Source organism: Protopterus annectens, chromosome 6.part0 (genome assembly GCF_019279795.1).
Source record: "Protopterus annectens isolate FY-2018-M chromosome 6.part0, PAN1.0, whole genome shotgun sequence".
In the NCBI taxonomy this organism is placed as follows: Eukaryota; Metazoa; Chordata; order Ceratodontiformes; family Protopteridae; genus Protopterus; species Protopterus annectens.
In genome coordinates, this window is record NC_056737.1 from 1578633304 (window position 1) to 1578654370 (window position 21067).

At 38.1% G+C, this 21067-nt stretch overlaps 1 protein-coding gene across 3 annotated transcripts in view; it reads right to left on the reverse strand.

The window, feature by feature from the left end:
• Nucleotides 1-21067, reverse strand: part of LOC122804860 (UDP-glucuronosyltransferase 1A1-like) — a 288492-nt gene that overhangs the window by 43962 nt on the left and 223463 nt on the right. For all 3 annotated transcript variants that reach the window (XM_044075025.1, XM_044075024.1, XM_044075023.1), the window contains one exon: nucleotides 20267-20486. In XM_044075025.1, the coding sequence (XP_043930960.1) occupies nucleotides 20267-20486 (220 nt within the window). The remainder of the gene's footprint in view (nucleotides 1-20266; nucleotides 20487-21067) is intronic.

Genomic DNA, 21067 nt, shown 5'->3' on the forward strand with positions numbered 1-21067 from the left:
AAACAGTATAAACAGGGCCATAAAATTGTATTTTAGAACAAATGCCCACCCCCCACACACTACTACTGATTAGATCAAACTAAATCCTACTTAAGGACAACGCTACCTATTTCCAACACACAATCAGGTATTAAGAAAAGCATAAAATACACATAAAAAGACTTTTAACTAAAATCGCTTTCAGCTACCTAATGCAATTAAAGCCTTCATCAGGTCTGTGACAAGAACTAAAATCAGTTGAAAACACATAGCTATCTAATCATAAACATAATCTAACTTGAGCACTATAAATATAAAACTACATCTGTCTAATAATATCATCTAGCAAATATCCATCCATGTGTATTAGTGTGCATAAAAACTAAGTAATTAACAGCTCAGAAAAATGCCTGTGCTTTGCAAAAAAAAAAAAAAATTGCCATGACAGTTTTCATGTTTACAGCCCCAAAACATGTTTATACAATGAAACCTAGTAGAAAAAAAAACATACAAAAAAACACAGAAAACAGTGGATGAAGTAAACTAGTAATGTATAAAAGTGTGCGGGTGTGTGCATGAACATCTATATACAACTTTTTCAGTATTACAGTTACCACCTGCTGAAGATTTCATCATCTTTTTAAGATACAGGTACTCAAATGAGTCACACTCCATCAAGTATTCACAGAAAGTGCAGTTAGGGGGCTTACAGATTTTAGTGCTCATGTCATCCTGTTGTTCCTTATTTTTCTTTTCCACATAGCTACATACATATGCTTCTACTCTTTTTATATACAGAAGTAGGGAGAGCTCCTAAAACCCTTACAAGCTGCTGATTGTCAATGAGGATGGCCCAGTTATCTTTTCAATTACCTTTCCAATTAACGTGGGGTTAGAAACAGGATGATAACTTTCCAGAAAGTTAGGGTCAAGCCTATTTTTTTCAGGATTATGGTGATCAAGGGCACATATTTCTGTCATATTTCCTTATGGATATCAGCCCTCCCTTCCGCAAGACCCATCATTCAGACAGCCATCAGGGGTGTTGTAGTTAGGTCACTGATTCCACTCCCTGGTGGCTTATGTGAGCATCCATGTCATTGCAGGGGCATTCCGTGTCTTCCCTTGGTGTTTGCATGCTTTAACATATACACACACACACACACACACACACACACACACACACACACACACACACACACACACACATACACACACACACGCACACAAAACTATGAGGGCTACCATCACTAGCCTGGAATGTCAAACCCATGTCCTCCAGTCCTGTGACTATTGTTGATATGCAACCCTACACTTACATAGAAGTTATATGGGAAAAACATGGCTACCATTCCACTCCCCTGGTATGAGAGAAGTGGTGTAAGCCACCCACTCACATCGTCCACTAATCAAACTTGGGGAATCTAGAACATAGTCAGGGTTTCATTCCTCTATGTCACAGCACTGGGTGGATGGCCTCTTTTAACATTAATATAAAATACCCTAGTCTTCAATGATCATCTAACAATATGGAAACAAATTTGCTGTAGTGAGTTTAGACAGGCTTGTCTAACCCCCATGAAGCAAAAGCACAGATGAATCAGTCTTTGTGATTTCATCATAATCAATGTAACAAAACTTAGTCCAGACAAAACTGGTAAATTAGTGAAAGAGCCATGTCAGTGTTGTATAAAAGTGAATCAAGGGAGAAGGACTGCCTTATCTTTCAAAGCTCTGAAAAAATGGCGTGATCTCCTTACACTTTTCTGAGGAAAAAACTGTTTGTGCATCAGGCTAGGCTAGCCCGTTCAACCTGGTCAACACCCAAAAGAGGCCAGTCAGGTGACTGGATGCAGTGGAGGGAATCACTGAAAACAAAAGATACCCACTTACATGAGTTCTCCATCTGGTATATGATGAATCTAACTTCAGACTATATTTATCCTCAAGAATGCAAGTCTTTCACTATCTACAATCCAACATCCATTTTGCCTCTGTCTTTATTCTTGGAATGATCTTAGCATACAGTTAAACCATGGGTCTCACCATATGACGGATGAGGAAGGTACATAAACTATAGTAAGAGAATCCAACTCACCAGTCGTGGCTATATTATATGCCATCTCTAGTAAACCTAGATAATCTGTACTAATTTTGTCTAATACATGGTCTAATATAGAGCACACAGTCTGTGAATTAGCAACCTATATATTGTGAGAATAGACCAACTGCACATGCAGTTAAGATGACTGTGGAGGCCAAGTTCAAAGTGTCCCAGCTGGTGGTCCAATTATTCAATCAGCTAATACCATTTCTCTGATTTCCAAGTTGGTATATCAAGTCCAGTATGTCACCAGATATGTGGGCAATAGTGGAATCTACCTGATCTGAAGATTGAGAAGCTCCATGGCAAGAGTCTAGTCTTATCATCAAATCCTGTGATAAAGTTACTCAAGGTCAGCTATCTATGGGATCTATGCAATATGCCAAGGAGGAAATTGGTGTATACCTGCAGAAAAGCCTCCAGATAACCTGGTGGACAGTAAAGCAAAAGGAATATGCATATCACTCCTGTTCTAAGGAGATACACAAAGGAGTTAGATTTCCCAACTTCAAACATTATTGTCAATAGAGCAGTAGAAAAACAAATCCACCTCCTGTCCACTATGATATTTCCCTGTCTAAGACAATGAATTACCTGGAGACTTAAGGGAATAGATACTCAAAATGTCAATGAACGTTCTCATTTAGATAGGTCTCATTAATAAACACCAGGTCAATTTTACAGAGCAAATATGACACAAAGATTGACTTATTACATCTTTACCTGATATTAAAGAGTTTACTCTGTCTAGAATGGTACGTAGGCTTGGGTTAACCCAACTTGTACAGGCTGTCACGAAACTTGGTCTTGCCATTAAGAACCTATATTGCCATTGCATGGGTAGTTACTAACAAAGCAGATAACTGGTTGATGTTGAACACCCTACATATTTGTATGAATAATAACTTACTGGTTCTCATAATGTTGTCTTTCAAAGAATTAAACTTTCTTCAACTTTTGTGACAGAAAGGGATGTGCCTTCCCCTTAAGTATATAAATGTCTGTGAGACTGTTCCCATGTTGATTGTTACAGGAACACACTTTTAGTGATGTTAACACAATAATTCTGAAAATTAATACAGTGCTAGTAGAGATACAGAAGAGCGTTCCCTTTAACTGGCAGGAGAGTTAAAGGCAGCAGGAATCCATGGCTATTTAGCACATCAAAATAACCCATGGAAACTGAACAAATTTGGAAACCTTAGAGAGGTTACTATGACATCCATGATCCCCTTTACATCTCCTGCGATAATCTAATGTGACCAAAAATTACATGAGAAGTTACAGAAAATGCTCTTCAGCCAGCCTACAAACAAACAAAAACGATGAAGTGAGCCAGAGTAGGTAACTCCAAGAATACTACAATTCCCACCTTTCCTTTATGTAGCATCTTATACCCCACTAACCTTGAAGATGCCATTACTCTCTTCAGGCTTCCTGTTACATCTCATGCCAGCAACAAACTTCACCTAGCATAATCATTGCAAGAAGTCAAGGTTCTCAGGCTCAGTCTGATGATGTGGTCCTTTCTAAGTTCAGCTATGAAAAAGTAACTGTTAAGCAAGTGAGGCATAAGAGCTTCTACAGGTTAAGTCTAATGGTCTTCAACTATTCACTTTTTCAGTCATCATTTATAAAAATGGGGGCTCCTTTCAAATTAATTTTCTAATGTTACAGGATTTGTATACCACTTACTGAAAAGAAACAGATTTGCTCAAAAGTTACAAAATGTTGCATCCAAACTCTTCCAGTGACCTTTAGGTGTTGTTTGAACTTACTGAAGCCCAAAGTCCACATTATTGATCAGTATTCACTGAACTGACACTTCACTGAAGTTTCTATTCATTTCTATGCAACAAAATACAACATGATAAATATGGAATATCCCCTGTGACATAGGGACTTATGCAATATGTAGGAAATTGTTTTTGCAGGGTTATAAGCCCCTGTATTCACAATGTAGTGGGCTGTGCTTTACAGCCCACAACTTAAAATAACAATTTTAAGAATTCTAGGATGTAAGGAAGAGTAAATTACAGTACTCAATGTTCCTTGAGTTTTCTCAGAGCTGTTATATATAAATAGGGGGCATGGGAATGCAATGGAGCATATGCCCCTACAAAAGCATTGCATCATATGTGCTCTGTGCCCTGTTAGTACTCATACTGGGATTGTTACCATTAAGTTCTTATGGGGGTGTAGATAGGAATACAAGAAAATAACATGCATGAGTATGAGGTTCTGTACTCCTGGGAGACAGCCTCAGCTATTTAAACCCTAATGGGTAAGAGATCTAGAACAGTTTCAGTGAAAGTACATTGTACAGTGCCAGTGTTTGCAAATGGCCTCTATTTATGGTGTAAATAACAGTCATGGTGGCAGAATAACTTATGACTGATGGTGGAATTCCAACATGGAGTACATCAGGATGCAAACACAATAACAGTGGCAAACATGTTTGTCTACTTAACACGGATTACACAAGTAGTTTGCAGGATACCTCCTTGCTGAAGGAGGCAAGCATAAAATAAGAAAAAGCCCTGCAGGAGTTTACCAAAGCTATTGCTCTTTAGGAGAAGGATTTTTTTAACTGTATATAACATGACGTTTATATCATGAAATGTTTTGTACAAATATTAATAAGATCAAAAATTGGTTTCCATAAAGCTCTAAATAAAGACACATTTGCCATACACCAATACCTTATTCTCAAGCTAAGCATTTTTGTTCCCCCAAACTTCACCAGAACTTGTTTTTATTTAATACAGTTTTACTTTCACAGATTTGAGGTGGGCCTGACTGGTTTGACTTACAGTTAGTTGTTCCCCTTTTAGTGTCCTTTTTAACGCAAATGATATAAAGTAGGGTATATGCTTTACAGTCCATTCAGAAGTTTGACAAAGTCAACAAAAGTCCAGGGTTTTTCAGATATTCTTGCAAAACCATATTTCACTATTGTGATAAGATGCTTTATAGTCTTTGATTTATTCACTTATTTCATAGTTGCTGGCTTTCTTTATGTTCATCTCCATCTCCCAACACCAGACTCTGTTTCAAGTCGGGGGTCCAAGGTACTGCTGATTCTTCTAGTCAACTCCTGTGCTTTTTTCTGTTTGTCAAACACTTTCCTTTGGAACACTGGAAAAGGGTAAGCTCTGTATGAATCTTACTGTCAGAAGAATGAGAAGAAGATTCACCTTGTATTTGATGAGAAACCTTTTGTTGGATAAACTTTTTTATTTCCTCTTTAGGTTGTTCTCAAAAACAACTTTGATCCTGCAGGAAAAAATAATCTGAAGACAGCTGGATACAGCTGCTTGAATCTCACACCTGCCTCTCAACATTCTTTGACTGCTGGGATAACATTTTTTTTCTCTGCCTGGTGTACAGTAAACAATAATTTTCTTCAAATAATCTGCTGTCTCCAATTTGTAATACTTTGCCCTTCTGCCACAGTTTTGTCAGAATCAACTCTTTCTGCTGGTATGATTGCATCTTTATAATATAGGTCTCAGCTGTTTTCTCATGGCACTTGATGTGCCCTTTCAATTAACAAATTCTGCTGTGGAACACCAGTCCAGTTGCTTATTTGTGCTTTCTTAAAATTAATACAGTCTCTTTCTTCCAGTTTCTCTGGCACAGTAGAGAATCTCAGGTTTTCTCTGTGCACTGCCTTCTAACTACTATTTTTTTAAAACAGTTCTCCTTGAGAAACCTCATATTTAGACAGCTTTTTCTTCATGTAAACCTTTGATTTTTGCAGTTTTATAAGTTCATCTAAATGGCTAGTTAAAGATTCTTCTATTTTTTTCTTGATTGTTGTTGTTTGAATTGATATAGTCCTTCAATGTTTCATTTATTTTAATGACCTGTCAGTACATTTGATTTCTTTTTTTCCCTCTAAATTACTGGAAGCCATCTCTTGAATCAAAGCTGAAGCCTGAACTGCTTTTTGCTGAACAGCTGCAGAAATCCTTCCCAGACAGTGTTTTCTCTTCACCTTTTCTGGTTGATTTTTATTCACGTTTTTTCTTTGCTGGCATACAGGCAGTGTATTTACTAGCCAGTAACTGAATTTTACCAAAAATACATGTTCAATGGCACTTCTTTTTATCAGTTTCTGTTTTCACAGTAGAAGGGCTGAAGTTATGCTGTTGATCAGTGTGCAGCCATCTTGGAAGTCTAGGGGAAGGAAATTTTGATACACAATGAGGCTATAGCCTGGCACAGAGCTCAGACAGTAGATTTGCAGCAGAAACCATTCTCAATTGATTTATAAATCGATGATTTGAAGAACAGAAGTCAGAATAATATGCATTTTGGGGATACTGAAGGAAGGAAGTGCTCCACAAATGTTTGAGTTTGAAGCTTAAAGAGGTCCTACAGTTATTTATCCCCCCATATCACAGAGTTCATAGAGAACCTTCTATAAGCTGTGTATGAAGCTTTCCCCAGAGCCCCAGATGGTAATCATTTGAAATCATGGGACTTGATCACAGAGACTAAATGGCTGAAAGTACAGACTTACATATACCAAGTGTGAGATGGCCATTTCCCAGAATATTCACTTTTCTCTGAGGTATCATGATCTCAGAGTTGGTATCTATGAGTTCAGGGGGGTAGATGGTTTGTCTCCCACATTAGGGGGGTTGGAAGGGGCTTTGACCCTCTTGCAAAAAAAGAAGATTGAAGGAGAAGAGCGATCTTTGAGATTCACTCTTCTCCTGGATTTTGATCTTTTTTGGCTTGTCAACTCTATTACAATGACAGAAAATTCACTCTTAAAAAGAGTAGAAAGTTGGCACAATCATTCAAGAGCAGGAAAAGTCTGGTGCATGAGGTCCCAGGTTATAGCCATGCTTGGCATCTTAAAAGGAAAGCTATCATATCTCTGGTAAAAAGAATTACGGATATGGGTGGGAAATGTCAACTGCACTTCCCCTACATGCTTGAACATTGATCTGGGGGAGTAAAATATTCTCTTGTGAAAATCTGATGGAAATTCATGCCTTCTTGGATAATTATCTTCAGCAACAGTTTGGTAAAGCTATAGAGTGAAGCCACATACCTCTCAACTATCCAGAATTTTGCAGAATGTACAGATTTTTGCCTCATATTTTTGGTCTGTTCCTGATATAATTTCTGGTTCTCTTGCAAAACACTGAGGATTTATGTCACTAAATAGTGATATACATTGTAGTTTCAGACCTCATATCCTCCAGAAAATGCATGCTAACACAAATCCTGTTATTCTTTCAACTTTCCAAGTTTATAAGAGCAATATTTAAAATCTGTCCCTATTTGTGGTTACTGTAATTGTATGCTTTGTTCAGATTTGTTGGGATTATGAGTAAACCATGGGAGAGGTGTTTCCTGCTTAGCATTGTAAACCCTGAGATTCCCAAAAGCAACAATTTGGAGTATAATTGGACAGGATGACAGAGGATGCCGACTTCCAGAATGCATTAAGTACACCAGACCCAAAAATATCAGAGCTGTAAGAACTTAAAATGTGGGAAAACTCTCTAAAAGTGGAACATACAACAAAGAAGGCAGTGGTGCGGATGGCTCCAACTTGACTGAGATGTCTGCATTATAACATACCTCATTCATGCTGAACTTTGCAGGTGCTGTGCACTTGTGTATTTTTGCTAAAGGCAGAGGTCTTAATGGTAGAGCTGAAGGGGTTCTGTTTGCATTTAACTCTGCTATATAGATTTGCTTCCATGTTTTTGTGGGAACTAATTACAATGTCCTGAACAAACTTACCATTTGAACAAATATATTATAAAGTTGGGGTAAAGGTAAGGGTGCATATAGACTCTGCAGATGCACAATCTAGGAAGAGATATGACGATTTTACTGCCATAGACAATGATTTATAGAGCTCTAGACATTTGTTTTAATCAATGGGAGATTTTTGCCTATTTTAAGTTGATGTATAAATGGGGGGTATAAATTATTAGAGAACACGATATTGTTTAGACATGATTTATAGACATTATAACATTATCTTAACTATACAAGTGATGAAGAAATGTCAAGTCAAAGTCAAAGTCAAAGAAAACTTTGTCATTCAGAACTACACAGCAGTGTAGCTGAACGAAATTACAATGCTTCATTCTCAATGCAGGAAACAGTTGCACATATAGAAAGAGAAAAATTAATAAAATATCACAGTAGAATTTTAATAAGTAGCAATTTGTAAGTAAAATAGGACAGCAGTGACCCACACCTATTCCAGAACAGGAGACAAGGAAGACAAGGAACAATATAAAGGTAATATTGTCAATGTAAAATTTAAACAATAGCAGCATATCTATGATTAGACTGAATTATTGCAAAGTTTGTGTATTACACTTTACAGTCCTTCAGTGTGTAAGTGAGCTACCTTAGTATTGCACTTAGTTATTGCATATCCATAAAATAAGCCCTTTGATAGGCTGGTTATGTAACAGATGTCATGGTTCGTTTTTCTCAAGAGTTCAACAATCTAATGGAGAGCGGAAAGAAATTGTTTTTTAGTCTGGTGGTCTTTTTCTAGAGGCTCCTTTAGCTGTTTAAAACTTTCATTTAAAGGCTCACTGCTGCTTTTCAGCTGTGAGAAACATTTCTGCAGTTTGTTTCTAAGTAGTGGGGATATTTGTAGCATTTCCATATTCAGGCTTGTATTTGGGCCTAGTGTTTGTGGAGGCTGTGTGTCTGAACACATATTCAGGGACATCTTGGTTTACCCAAAGCCATCAGGCATTTCAGTGAAAGAGAATTGTTTGAGGTCATTGGCTGACTGAAGTCACCTGGACTACAGCTTAGACTAAGCACCTCCTTGGTTCTTTTGAGATTTCTTTCTTAAAAGCTGTCTCAGGTTTCAACTTTCTGTTACCTAAGAAGTTCAGGTGTGAGTGTTCTGCCATTTCACACTGAGCTAATCGAAGGAAGGACACTGAGTAAACTCGGAGCTATAATATACAACATTAAGTATCCTGTTTTTGTTTATTTTGTTCTTTATTTCTTTATTTATAGCACTTTGTGTACTGTGTATTTTTCTAGCTAGTTTCACTGTGTGTGAGGTATTAACTGGAAATTGTCCACTTTTATTAAGCATCTTTTGGGTTGTTTGTTTCTGATAACTTGTTGCAGTTAAACTCTTTTTTCTAGAGGCTCCTTTAGCTGTTTAAAACTTTCATTTAAAGGCTCACTGTTGCTTTTCAGCCGTGAGAAACATTTCTGCAGTTTGTTTCTAAGTAGTGGGGATATTTGTAGCATTTCCATATTCAGGCTTGTATTTGGGCCTAGTGTTTGTGGAGGCTGTGTGTCTGAGCACATATTCAGGGACATCTTGGTTTAGCCAAAGCCATCAGGCATTTCAGTGAGAGAGAATTGTTTGAGGTCATTGGCTGACTGCGGTCACCTGGACTACAGCTTAGACTAAGCATCTCATTGGTTCTTTTGAGATTTCTTTCTTAAAAGCTGTCTCAGGTTTCAACTTTCTATTACCTAATAAGTTCACTTGTGAGTGTTCTGCCATTTCACACTGAGCTAATCGAAGGAAGGACACTGAGCAAACTCGGAGCTATAATATATAACATTAAGTATCCTGTTTTTTTGTTTATTTTGTTCTTTATTTTTTTTTATAGCACTTTGTGTACTGTGTATTTTTCTAGCTAGTTTCACTGTGTGTGAGGTATTAACTGGAAATTGTCCACTTTTATTAAGCATCTGTTGGGTTATTTGTTTCTGATAACTTGTTGCAGTTAAACTCTTTTTTCCAGAGGCTCCTTTAACTGTTTAAAACTTTCATTTAAAGGCTCACTGCTGCTTTTCAGCTGTGAGAAACATTTCTGCAGTTTGTTCCCCACCCTCCTTCCTGTTGGTATAGTGTTTTTCTAGTTGGTGGCTTTGCAGTTGCCCGCCTCTAGTGTAAATTTGATATGGGACCCTCCTCCCAGTCTAGTGTCATTACCTCATTCTACCCAGTACAGGGAGAACATTTGAGAAGGCCAATCAGCTTAGTTTCTGCTACTCCTTTCTCTCTTTCCACTAAAAAAAAAAAAAAAAACTTTTTCTAAGATTGTTTCCTGCCTTTCCTGTGGGTAGTCTAGCCTGGATATAGATTTGCTGTGTCCAGGACTATTTGTAGGCTTCTAGGGCCCAAGCCTTTCTGTGTTGGAGGGAAGCCTTCTAGCTTAATTTTGTTTCTTAGAACTATCCAGTTTTTTGTTTCAGCACTTGTTCAGAACTTATTGTAAGCACTAAATAAGCTACAAATTACTACAGTACTCAACTTTCCTTACTGTCTAGAGGAAAACAATTTCTAGTACTTAACAAATAAGCACCTATCCAGGCATGTCTAAGGGTCAGCCCCCGGTGTTTTCTCCTGTCTACCTGATGAATCTGGGCATCTTGGGGCAATGCAGTAATTGCCTCATGTACACAGACAACCCTCTCCTCCTACCACCCAACACTACAACCTGTGAGAGATGCACTTATATAGCCAAACTGGAAGCAAAGCTCTCTTCACCCAAGACTGGACTAGACAGTCAAGAGGAGAAGGTAAACACTTGCACCACACCACACTCAGCACATAGTCCCTCAAAACCTACACCACCAAAACATACACATAGAAACACAAAACACACACCTACATTCACGGAGGCTCTCAGTAAAAACCTGCCCAAGCAACAGGGACCTCCAAAGCAGAAATACAAGCAACCTCCACCCCCCCAACACAACCCAAATGACACATAACCTACAAACTAAGTGTGCCACTCAACCACAGCCCATAAGGCATAACAACGTACCCAACACTCTAGTCATAGGTGACTCTGTAGTCAGGCACACTGATGTTCCACTCACCAGGCTAAACAAGGCAAAAGTTACTGTCAGATGCCTGTCAGGTGCCAGGATCCACCACATAAAGCATGCACTCAGGTCACTCCACAACAAGTACAAATATGACTCTGTCATTGTCCATGTTGGTGTGAATCACCTAAGATGTACCTCCTTGGACTACATGAAAAGGGACATGGAGGAGCTGTCCGATCTTGTATCTCAGGCAGGTATGACCCTAGCCCTGAGTAGCATCCTGCCATCACCCAGCATGATACCACAGTACAAGGACAAAATGATTGACTTCAACAATTGGCTAAGCTTCTGGTGTCATTCTAAGGGGATCCAGTATCTGTCTGCCTGGGATGACATGATCGACAAGCCACAATGCTTTGCCAGAGATGGCCTGCACCTGTCACCCCTGGGATTCTGGATACTGGCTAAGGCTCTAGCCACCCCTATAGTACCTTTTGTAGGCAAGGTTCAAATGACAAATTCACCACCCTAACAGGTACAGGCAAGAAGAATATGAGGGTATTGCTACTCAATGCTAGAAGTCTAAACCTCAAAATGCACTCTCTTGAGGCACTCCTTAAAATGTAGAACATCGACATCTGTGCAGTGACAGAGACCTGGTTCAAGGCTCCAGAGAGTACCCCTGCATTACCAGGCTATAATTCATACCACACCTTTCGGCCACCTAACCTGGACCGAAACACTAAAGGCAGAGGTGTGTCCATATTCATTAAGGATATCCACACCTCCAGGCTAGTTGCTCAGCATAATGCATCCAAGATTATCCAAGTGCAACTAACTCTGGGCAAGACCGCAATCCAAATTGTAGCTTGCTACAGATCCCCCACCATGCCCCAGGATTCCCACTCCTCATTTCTTAATACACTGGAAAATATTAGGGTACAGCCTAACACCCTAATAATGGGCGATTTCAACTACCCTACCATTAACTGGAAAAATTACTCATGTACCAACTCTTGTGCTCAACGTTTTCTGGAATTCATAAATTCCAATGCCATGGATCAACATCCACACCCCCACCAGGGGCAGCAATATCCTAGACCTGGTTATTACCAACATGGGCAACCTGTGCTCCACACCAGAGGTCAATTCCTCGTTGGTCAGATCCGACCATAAGCTAACCACCCTAGACATCCACATCCCTCCCCCACCCCCCAATAGGGAAGCCACAGTAAAAATTGTCTCCAAAGCCAACTTCATGCTTCTTAAGACAGAAGTGGCAAACTTCATGACACCCATGCTGACGGACAATAGAGGTATGACTGCTGAATCCTACACAAATGCACTTTATAAGCACTTACATGAGTGCATGGATCATGCAATCCCTAACAGAACCAAGATGCTATCCTCCAAAAAAAGGAAGCCAATCTGGTGGTCCCCTGCCATAAACAAACTCTACAACAAAAGAAAGAAACTGTTGCAAAAAAGAGTAAAATCCCATGATTGGAGAAACTCCCTGGTCAGCTTCAGTAAGAAGCTGAGATCCCTCATAAAATCCTCCAAAGCTAGTTATGAAAACAAAATCACCACTGACTCTAAAGACAGCCACAAAACATTCTATAGCTATGTCAAGAATCTCAATGGCAACACTCATATCTGCTCTAACAGCACAATGGCACTAAATATACAGAACCAACGGATATTGCCAACATCCTGACAGATAGGTTCAGTGCTAACCTTACCCCTCTGTCATCCCCTAAAGGGCCAATCTCTATACCAGAAGAATGCAAAGTTCCTGTAATCACAGCTGCACAGGTAAAAAACACACTATCCAAAGCCAAGAACACAGCATCCATGGGACCTGACGACATCCCAGGCTGTGTTCTACATGAACTACAGAATGAACTGGCATCCCACCTAAGTACCATGTTCAATCATAGCCTCACCTCAGGCTATGTGCCCACTGAATGGTGCACAGTGACAGTTATCCCACTCCACAAAGGGGGAGCCACCACAGACCCCGGAAACTACCGCCCCATTAGCCTAATGAGCCTGGTCTGCAAGGCTATGGAGCGTATCATCATGGAACTTATAAACAATGACATTGGTAATCTCCAAACTCAGGACCCCACCCAGTTCGGGTTTGTAAAAGGCAGATCATGTCTCCTAAACCTGATAGACTTCTTTGAAGCAGTCACCAAAGCCGTAGATGAGGGTAAGGTGGTTCACACAGCCTATCTAGATCTCGCCAAGGCTTTTGACACCATCCCCCACTCTGGAATTATAGATAAACTCACTAAACTAGGTATAAATACCTATGTCACAAGATGGGTTGCCAACTGGCTCACTGACAGAACACACACTGTGAAAGTAGCAGACTCCAAATCCAGCTTCAGACCAGTGGCAAGTGGAGTACCACAGGGTTCAGTCCTGGGTCCTCTCCTGTTTGGTATCTACTTTTCTGAAGTACAGGCCAACACAGAAGGTCCTTGGCTAATGAAGTTCGCAGATGACTGCAAACTAAGAGCCATGATTAAAACTCCAAAAGATGTGGACATCCTAGAAAAGGGCCTTGCTGAGACAGATGCCTGGTGTCAAAGCCATGGCCTCAAGCTCAATGCCAAAAAGTGCATTGTCATTCCTTTTGGTAAAAAATCAGTACCCATGAACTACCACATAGGTGGTAGTCTACTTAACACCGAAAGTGTGATAAGAGACCTTGGGACACAGGTGGACAGTAGTCTCTCCTTTGATAATCACATCGCCACAATAGTCAGGAAATCCTTCTATGTGGCACACCTTATCACAAAAGGTTTGTCATCCAGGGAAAAAAGAGGTCATTGTTCCCCTCTACTCATCACTCATTAGACCCATTATAGAGTACAATGCCTCTTTTGGTATGTACCTCACAAGAAATCTACAACAACTGGAAAGGCCACAGAAATACCTCACAAAGAGGATTACCGGCCTCAAAGAGATGCCCTATGCAGACCGTCTCAAAAAACTGCAGCTTTACTCCATTGCATATCGCCTACTCAAAGGCGATCTCTGCCTAACACACAAAGCTATGTCAAACCCAGAGCTTTTAGACATGCTCCACTTAAAGAAATCCTAATCCCTATGAGCTACACGCTCTAGGGACCTAAACCTCGTCACCACAATAAACAGAACATGCTGGAGGGATAGATTCCTGTCCCAGAGACTTCCCATACTCTGAAACAAACTACCTATCTATATCAAACAAAGCTCCTCATTAGCACTGTTCAAGAAAAATCTTGATGATTGGATGGGAGATAGGAAATTCACCCCGGGGATCACTTCTGTGACTCTGCTCGACAGTGGCACAGGAAAATAATTTTCTTGGGTGGCGACTGCCAGGGTACCTTTGGCTAGGCTTATATAGGCCCTAGGGCCAATAGCCTAGTACCTACCTATGAACCTATGAACCTACAATGCAGGCTTCTGTATCTCCTGCCTGAGGACAGGCCAGTGTACAGACCAAATGTTATAATTCACTATGTTTCTTTTTGATTACTGTTATTTTTCAACTGTTATGTTATGAGTATTTCCCTGAGGAGGGAAATGTTTTATAAGTGTTCTGCTCAGGAACTGGTTTGGAGCCTTGGTTCCTGCCCAGTTGTAGAACTTATTTTTTGCACATAGAGATTCCTCAATGAAATCAATATACTGGCAATAATGGATAAAAACTGTTTTTATTTTCTGTTGGGGACTGATGAAAAAGAAGGGGGAGAGTTCTCATCTTTTAATTAATGTCTTGACAAAGATCCTAACTGGGAAATTAAGTTCTGGCAATACCATTAATTAAGGTCAATTTGTTTTCAGTGTATGCCTAGATGGCAATTTAAAAGTTCCTTAGGTGTTATGAGCAAGCATTTATTTGGCATATTGGAGAATATTATGTATTGCAAGGGCATCATATCAGCATTATATAGAACATTAATACAAAATATAAGAGCACTAGGAGGACAGTGTTCATAGGTTGATAGGTGTGTACTAGGCTAATGGCCCAGCCTTTGCAAGCCTAGCCAATAGAAGTGCCCTGGCATTGTGCCACCCGACGTTAGTTACCAATGCCTTTGTTTATTAAAATCTGTCTTCATTGAATTGCTGGCTGTTCGTTGTTATTTTATACATCTCATTTGGTTCCTGTGATTTTGTGTTACTTTTAAGTGTAGTCTGTAACAAAATGTTTGAATATTTTAACAAGTATGACCCTTTACCAGGCTAGTGGCATGTGTTCTGCACAGAGCAATGTGCCTTTTCTGCTATGTTTTTAGTATCAGATTCCATTTTGAACAATAAAGGCAAGAGCCATTTTACTGGGGTAGTTATGTGAACCTGAAATGATTTTTCTAGTAAGTAGGTCATGATCAGTTTATTTCATAATTAGAGCTACTGAATTTTGGTGAAGAAGCAATTACAGTGGTACAGTGATTACCTCACTGAAAGAATTGCTTATTACTAACCTGTCACATGAATGATCTCCCTTGTCTGCAGATATTCTCTTCCATCACTATCATTTTCCAATGCTGTTTTACAATATTCTCTATCAATTTTGCCACTGGAGAATACGTTAATACACATACCCTATATGTTTGCTCCTTGTTGCCCTTGTTACCATACAATGAATTACCAGTTGAGTTTCCTAATAGGGGTTTATACTTTATACCCCATTCTGAACTAATATATCTAGCCACATCAGTAACTAAATGTTCAGGGTAACCCCTGATACTAAACATGGATCTAATATACTGAATTTCATGCAACATAATATCCTTCGTTGATGACATTCGGGCAGCCCTGATACACTGCCCTTTATATATATTTTTAAACACATGTTTTGGATGGTTGCTGTTGAACTCTAAATACTCGTTAGAAAACGTCTCCTTTCTATATATACTGGATACAAAACCATTTTCTCCATGGCTAATGTAGGTGTCCAAATATGCTATACCGTTTGCATTGTAATTGTAAGTAAATTTAAAAAAACTCGTAGTCTTGTTGAGATATGTGATGAAATTATCTATAAGGTGAATAGGTCTGTCCCATAAAACAAACAGATCATCTAAGAATCTCGTATAATATTTGACATATTTATAATATTCACTACTAAATAAGAATTCTGTCCCCCATTCAAGCATTACCAAATTTGCAAATATAGGGGCGCATGACGCTCCCATGGCTATGCCTGTTTTTTGCTTGAAAAATTAATTCTCAAAATATATATAATTGTGGTCCAACACTAGACCCATCATATCAGTAATCAGACAAATCTTGTCCCATTCCAAGTTTGAATATTTTCTCAAGCTGTTACTAAAATATTCCAAACCTATTTCTTTAGGGATGCATGAAAAAAGATCTATTACATCTATCGTAATAAAAATAAGCTTCCTGTTCCAAATGTTAGAAGTTAATTTACTGAGAAACACCCAAGAATCTTTAATCAAGTGTAATATATTATTGTACACTGGTTTGACCCATCTATCTATAGCAACACCCAAAGGAAAAGTTTTGGATTTGCTGCCAGATATGATGGGTCTAAATGGGGGATTTTCCAAATTCTTATGTATCTTTGGAATTCCAACAATGGTGGCCAGTGTGGGATATTCAACCTGGTTTTGTATCCAGTATATATAGAAAGGAGACGTTTTCAAATGATTATTTAGAGTTCAACAGCAACCATCCAAAACATGTGTTTAAAAATATATATAAAGGGCAGTGTATCAGGGCTGCCCGAATGTCATCAACGAAGGATATTATGTTACGTGAAATTCAGTATATTAGATCCATGTTTAGTATCAGGGGTTACCCTGAACATTTAGTTACTGATGTGGCTAGATATATTAGTTCAGAATGGGGTATAAAGTATAAACCCCTATTAGGAAACTCAACTGGTAATTCATTGTATGGTAACAAGGGCAACAAGGAGCAAACATATAGGGTATGTGCATTAACGTATTCTCCAGTGGCAAAATTGATAGAGAATATTGTAAAACAGCATTGGAAAACAATAGTGATGGAAGAGAATATAGCACAGAAAGTAGGTGTATTTCCAAAATTCATATACAAGACAGGTCCAAATTTGAAAAAGATGATAGAGTACAATGTTCATGAAGCCACAAAAAAGAAAAAAACGAACCATGAAGTGTGGTACTTGTAAGCAGTGTAGTTATATTAATGAAAAGGATGGATGTAGATTAGGTAATTTTAATGGTACATACATTAAAGGTAGGGCAGGTAACTGCAACACTAGATTTGTGGTATATATGGCAACTTGTGACACATGTTCCGCGTTCTATATAGGAAAAACGGAAAGGCGGTTAAGGTGTCGTATTTATGAACACACGTACAGTATTAAAAATAAAGATAAAAAGAACGCCCTTAGTAGACATGTAATAAAATATGGTGAAATACACAAATTCAAATTTATCATTATAGATCAAGTGAATTCCACGCTAAGGGGTGGCAGCTTGAAGGCCATGTTAGCTAAAAAAGAAAATAAATGACAAATATTAACTGATGCCACCAGATTCCCTGGCATTAATGATTATATAAGCATCAAGCCGTTTTTATGTGATATATAGGAAGTATGTATTAGATGTTTTTAAAAAAAATTGCTTAATGTAGCAAACAGTAAATGTATTCAGACATACAATTAATACACACTTAGTGAATTATACTTTTTTAATTATTTATTGATGCATTTATTTATTGATTTAGTTATTTATTTATATATATATATATATATATATATATATATCAATTTTGAACATTTACTGTCATCAATTCATATCAAGTGCCAAGGGATATTTCATCTAAGCGTGAAAATCACGTACAAATTATGTATGCATTTTTTATGTATTTTGTATGTGTTTATATGTACTTTTTTATGTGTGTATCATTTTTATATGTGAATTATTTATGTATACTTTCCTATATACCTATACTGATTAAGTGGTTTTATGAATTTGGGTAATATTTAGTATTGAGTTATTTGGAGCGCAATGTATTACGCTAACAATGCATGCTTTGTATTATATGTTTTCAGGTTACAAGTTTTAGGGTTGATATCACTTTAAACATTTGAATAAGCCAAAGGCACCAAAACGATATGAGTATGTATAAAAGCAGTTAGTTACATCAATATTGTAGTTCTGATGAAGTCTGCATATTGTCAGATGAAAGCGCTTAACTCATCTAGTTTTATACGTTGTCAAAAAGTTGTGTGTATTTGGTAGTGAAGTAATTCAGTGGAGTATTTTATATTTGACAAATAAAACTGATCTCTGTTCCAGCCGAGGAGTGGTTGTGCCGTCCTGTACTACATTTTTGTGGGATAACTTGGTAAGGCCAATGATACTCCAAAACTTCAAACTACCCTAAATAAAATGTAGAGGTTTATTCTGCTGTTCCATTTTCTAACATATCACTGCTTTTTACATAAGAAAGCTCACCGTCTCCCTGTAATTTAAAGCATTAGCTTGTTAGTTAGGGTACCGATGATAAGATATAAGAAGGTTGAGTACTGCCCCTCATTTAGGTTAGCTGGTAACATTTCTCAGCCACGTTACTCCTGCTGTTTCCTGACATTGGTATTAGACAGATCATTGAGAATCTCACCACAAGGTGGTGCAAGATTTTATCACAGACCTGGAATGACATACTACCTTGTCTCAGGGACATCACTAATCACAAGATATTCATAGGTTCAGAGGTTCATAGGTAGGTACTAGGCTATCGGCCCAAGGGCCTAAGTAAGCCTAGCCAACAAGGTTCCCTGGCTCATGCTACCCAAGAAAGTTAATAAAGCAGGTTTACAAGAATCAAAAAAACACAAAAATCCACCACAGCAATTCAAGGAAGAAGCTACACCAAAGACGAAGTGAAATCCTTTAATTCCAGCAAGATTACAGACTAAGCGCTTTCACCAGTAAACTGGTATCATCAGAGTCTGATGATACCAGTTTACTGGTGAAAGCGCTTAGTCTGTAATCTTGCTGGAATTAAAGGATTTCACTTCGTCTTTGGTGTAGCTTCTTCCTTGAATTGCTGTGGTGGATTTTTGTGTTTTTTTGGTTCATCGTTGTGGATCCTTGGTTGGTGTCCTGTGACTTTAGGTTTACAAGAATTACAAACCATGTGCTCTTTGTAATTATGACCCAGATTGTAGAATATGTAACCTCTGGCTAATAATCACTTGACACCTCATATTTGATTCTGAAATATAGTATAAAAGACATTCTTGTGTATAATTTGTAATTCTGTTCCACTGTCATATCAATTGTTTCACAGCTTTATATTCTGTTTTGTGAAACAGTATTTCATTTGTAGTCTCTTGTATTTGCCTTCATATTTAGTATATTTTATCTTCCATGCTTTGTACTTGCCCATGACCTGATCTGCAACTGAAAAGGCTCTTTCTGCCAGTTGACCTACCTTGTTAATCAATAAACAAATGTCTCTGATATCCCTGTTCTATTTTTTTTGCTAGAAAATGTTAAACAATATAAAAAAACAAGCAGTTAACATTTAAAATGTTTAACTTCTTTCAGTAAGAATGAAACCAAGATTCAGAAGGATGTTATAAGAAAAAAAAAACAGCAAATCCAGATTAATTTATTTATTTTGATATATTTGTTGACATGGTAGAGCATGGATTTTTTTAGACTTAGCCCAGGAGCACTGTCTGGATAAATGATTTGCTCAGAGTAACACAGTTAGGAAATGAAGGTCAAACCCCGCACAACTGGACCACAGGAAATAGCTTGGCAACAGCTTCTTACTCCTCTGTACCAACTGACAGCCATGAGGATAAACATGGTCAGGCATGACTGAATTATAGCAGAAAGAAATTACATATCCTAGGGCAGAATAATGTTCCCATGAATCTTGGAAAGAATGTGAAGAGAAGAAAAGAAACATAGACCTGCAAGTTGCCCACGTACAATTGTCTTTACTACTTCTGTGTAGACATACCATGATTAATTACTAATCCTCTGGTATGTCTTTACTGAAAAATAAAAACTCACTAACATTTTTTTCCAAAACTGCAGTTTGTTAGCCTCTCTAACTTTATTTTTAAACCTTGCACTGTGGCACTTCAAGATAGAAAGGCATCTCACTAGCAAGACATTTTGTTTTTCACTGTAGATATACTATTATATTAGTGACCACAAACAAACATGAGATGGCTTTTACAGTCAAAACTGTATTTATTTGTCTTGCTCACCTAACGTGATACCAAAGTGGAAGATAAGAACACAGGTTGCTACAGTGAAGGCAGTCACAGCACTGTTTCAAGCTGTAAAAGTTACAGACTGACATTGCTAAAGAGACTGGAAAATATTCAGCACTAACCTTGTAGTATTAATGACAGCTTCTAAAGCATCCAGAAGCTTCTGAGAAGTGATATCATGGAAACTTAGAGTAATCCCAGCTCCACGTCTTTCCATACGTTGAACATTGCCTGGCTGATCCCCAAACAACGGTACCATAATCATGGGCACACCATTACAGATAGCTTCATATATCCCATGACTTCCTCCATGGGTAATAAATGCTCGTGTCTTTGGATGAGCTAGTAAAAAGTAATTAGAAAAATGAAAAATAGGTTATAAACTGAATAATGCAGAGAACATTAGGGGCATAGTAATCTTCAGTACTGCCTACTACCTCTTTTTTCAAACATGTCTGATAAGGGAAGGAGGTCTCTATATGCAAGGGCTATCTGGAAAGGCTTTTGAGGAGTTCCTTTGCTACTTCATCATCATTATATCTGCATGTTTCTTAAGATGCTGTATATCAATGAAACTGATACTTGGGGATATTCATAGTCTGGAATGGTATAGTGAGGATATAGGACAGATGTTTTATATCCATTAGAAATACATAATAAATATTAAATATAAGAGATGAAGCCAAACTAACCAGATAATCTAGAATGTAACATTCAACAAAGCATGATCTGATGCAGCTGATCTTCAATAAGAATAAATATATCTAAGTCTAGAGATTACAGATACTTATGTAAGTACCATATTGTTTGAATTACTAAAAATGTACAATTGCTAAAAATGTACATTTAGTCAGCTCAGGTGAGTTGGAAGGATAATGCTCTAATTGTAGTCTAGGCATCCCAGGACCAATAAGCAGCTCAGG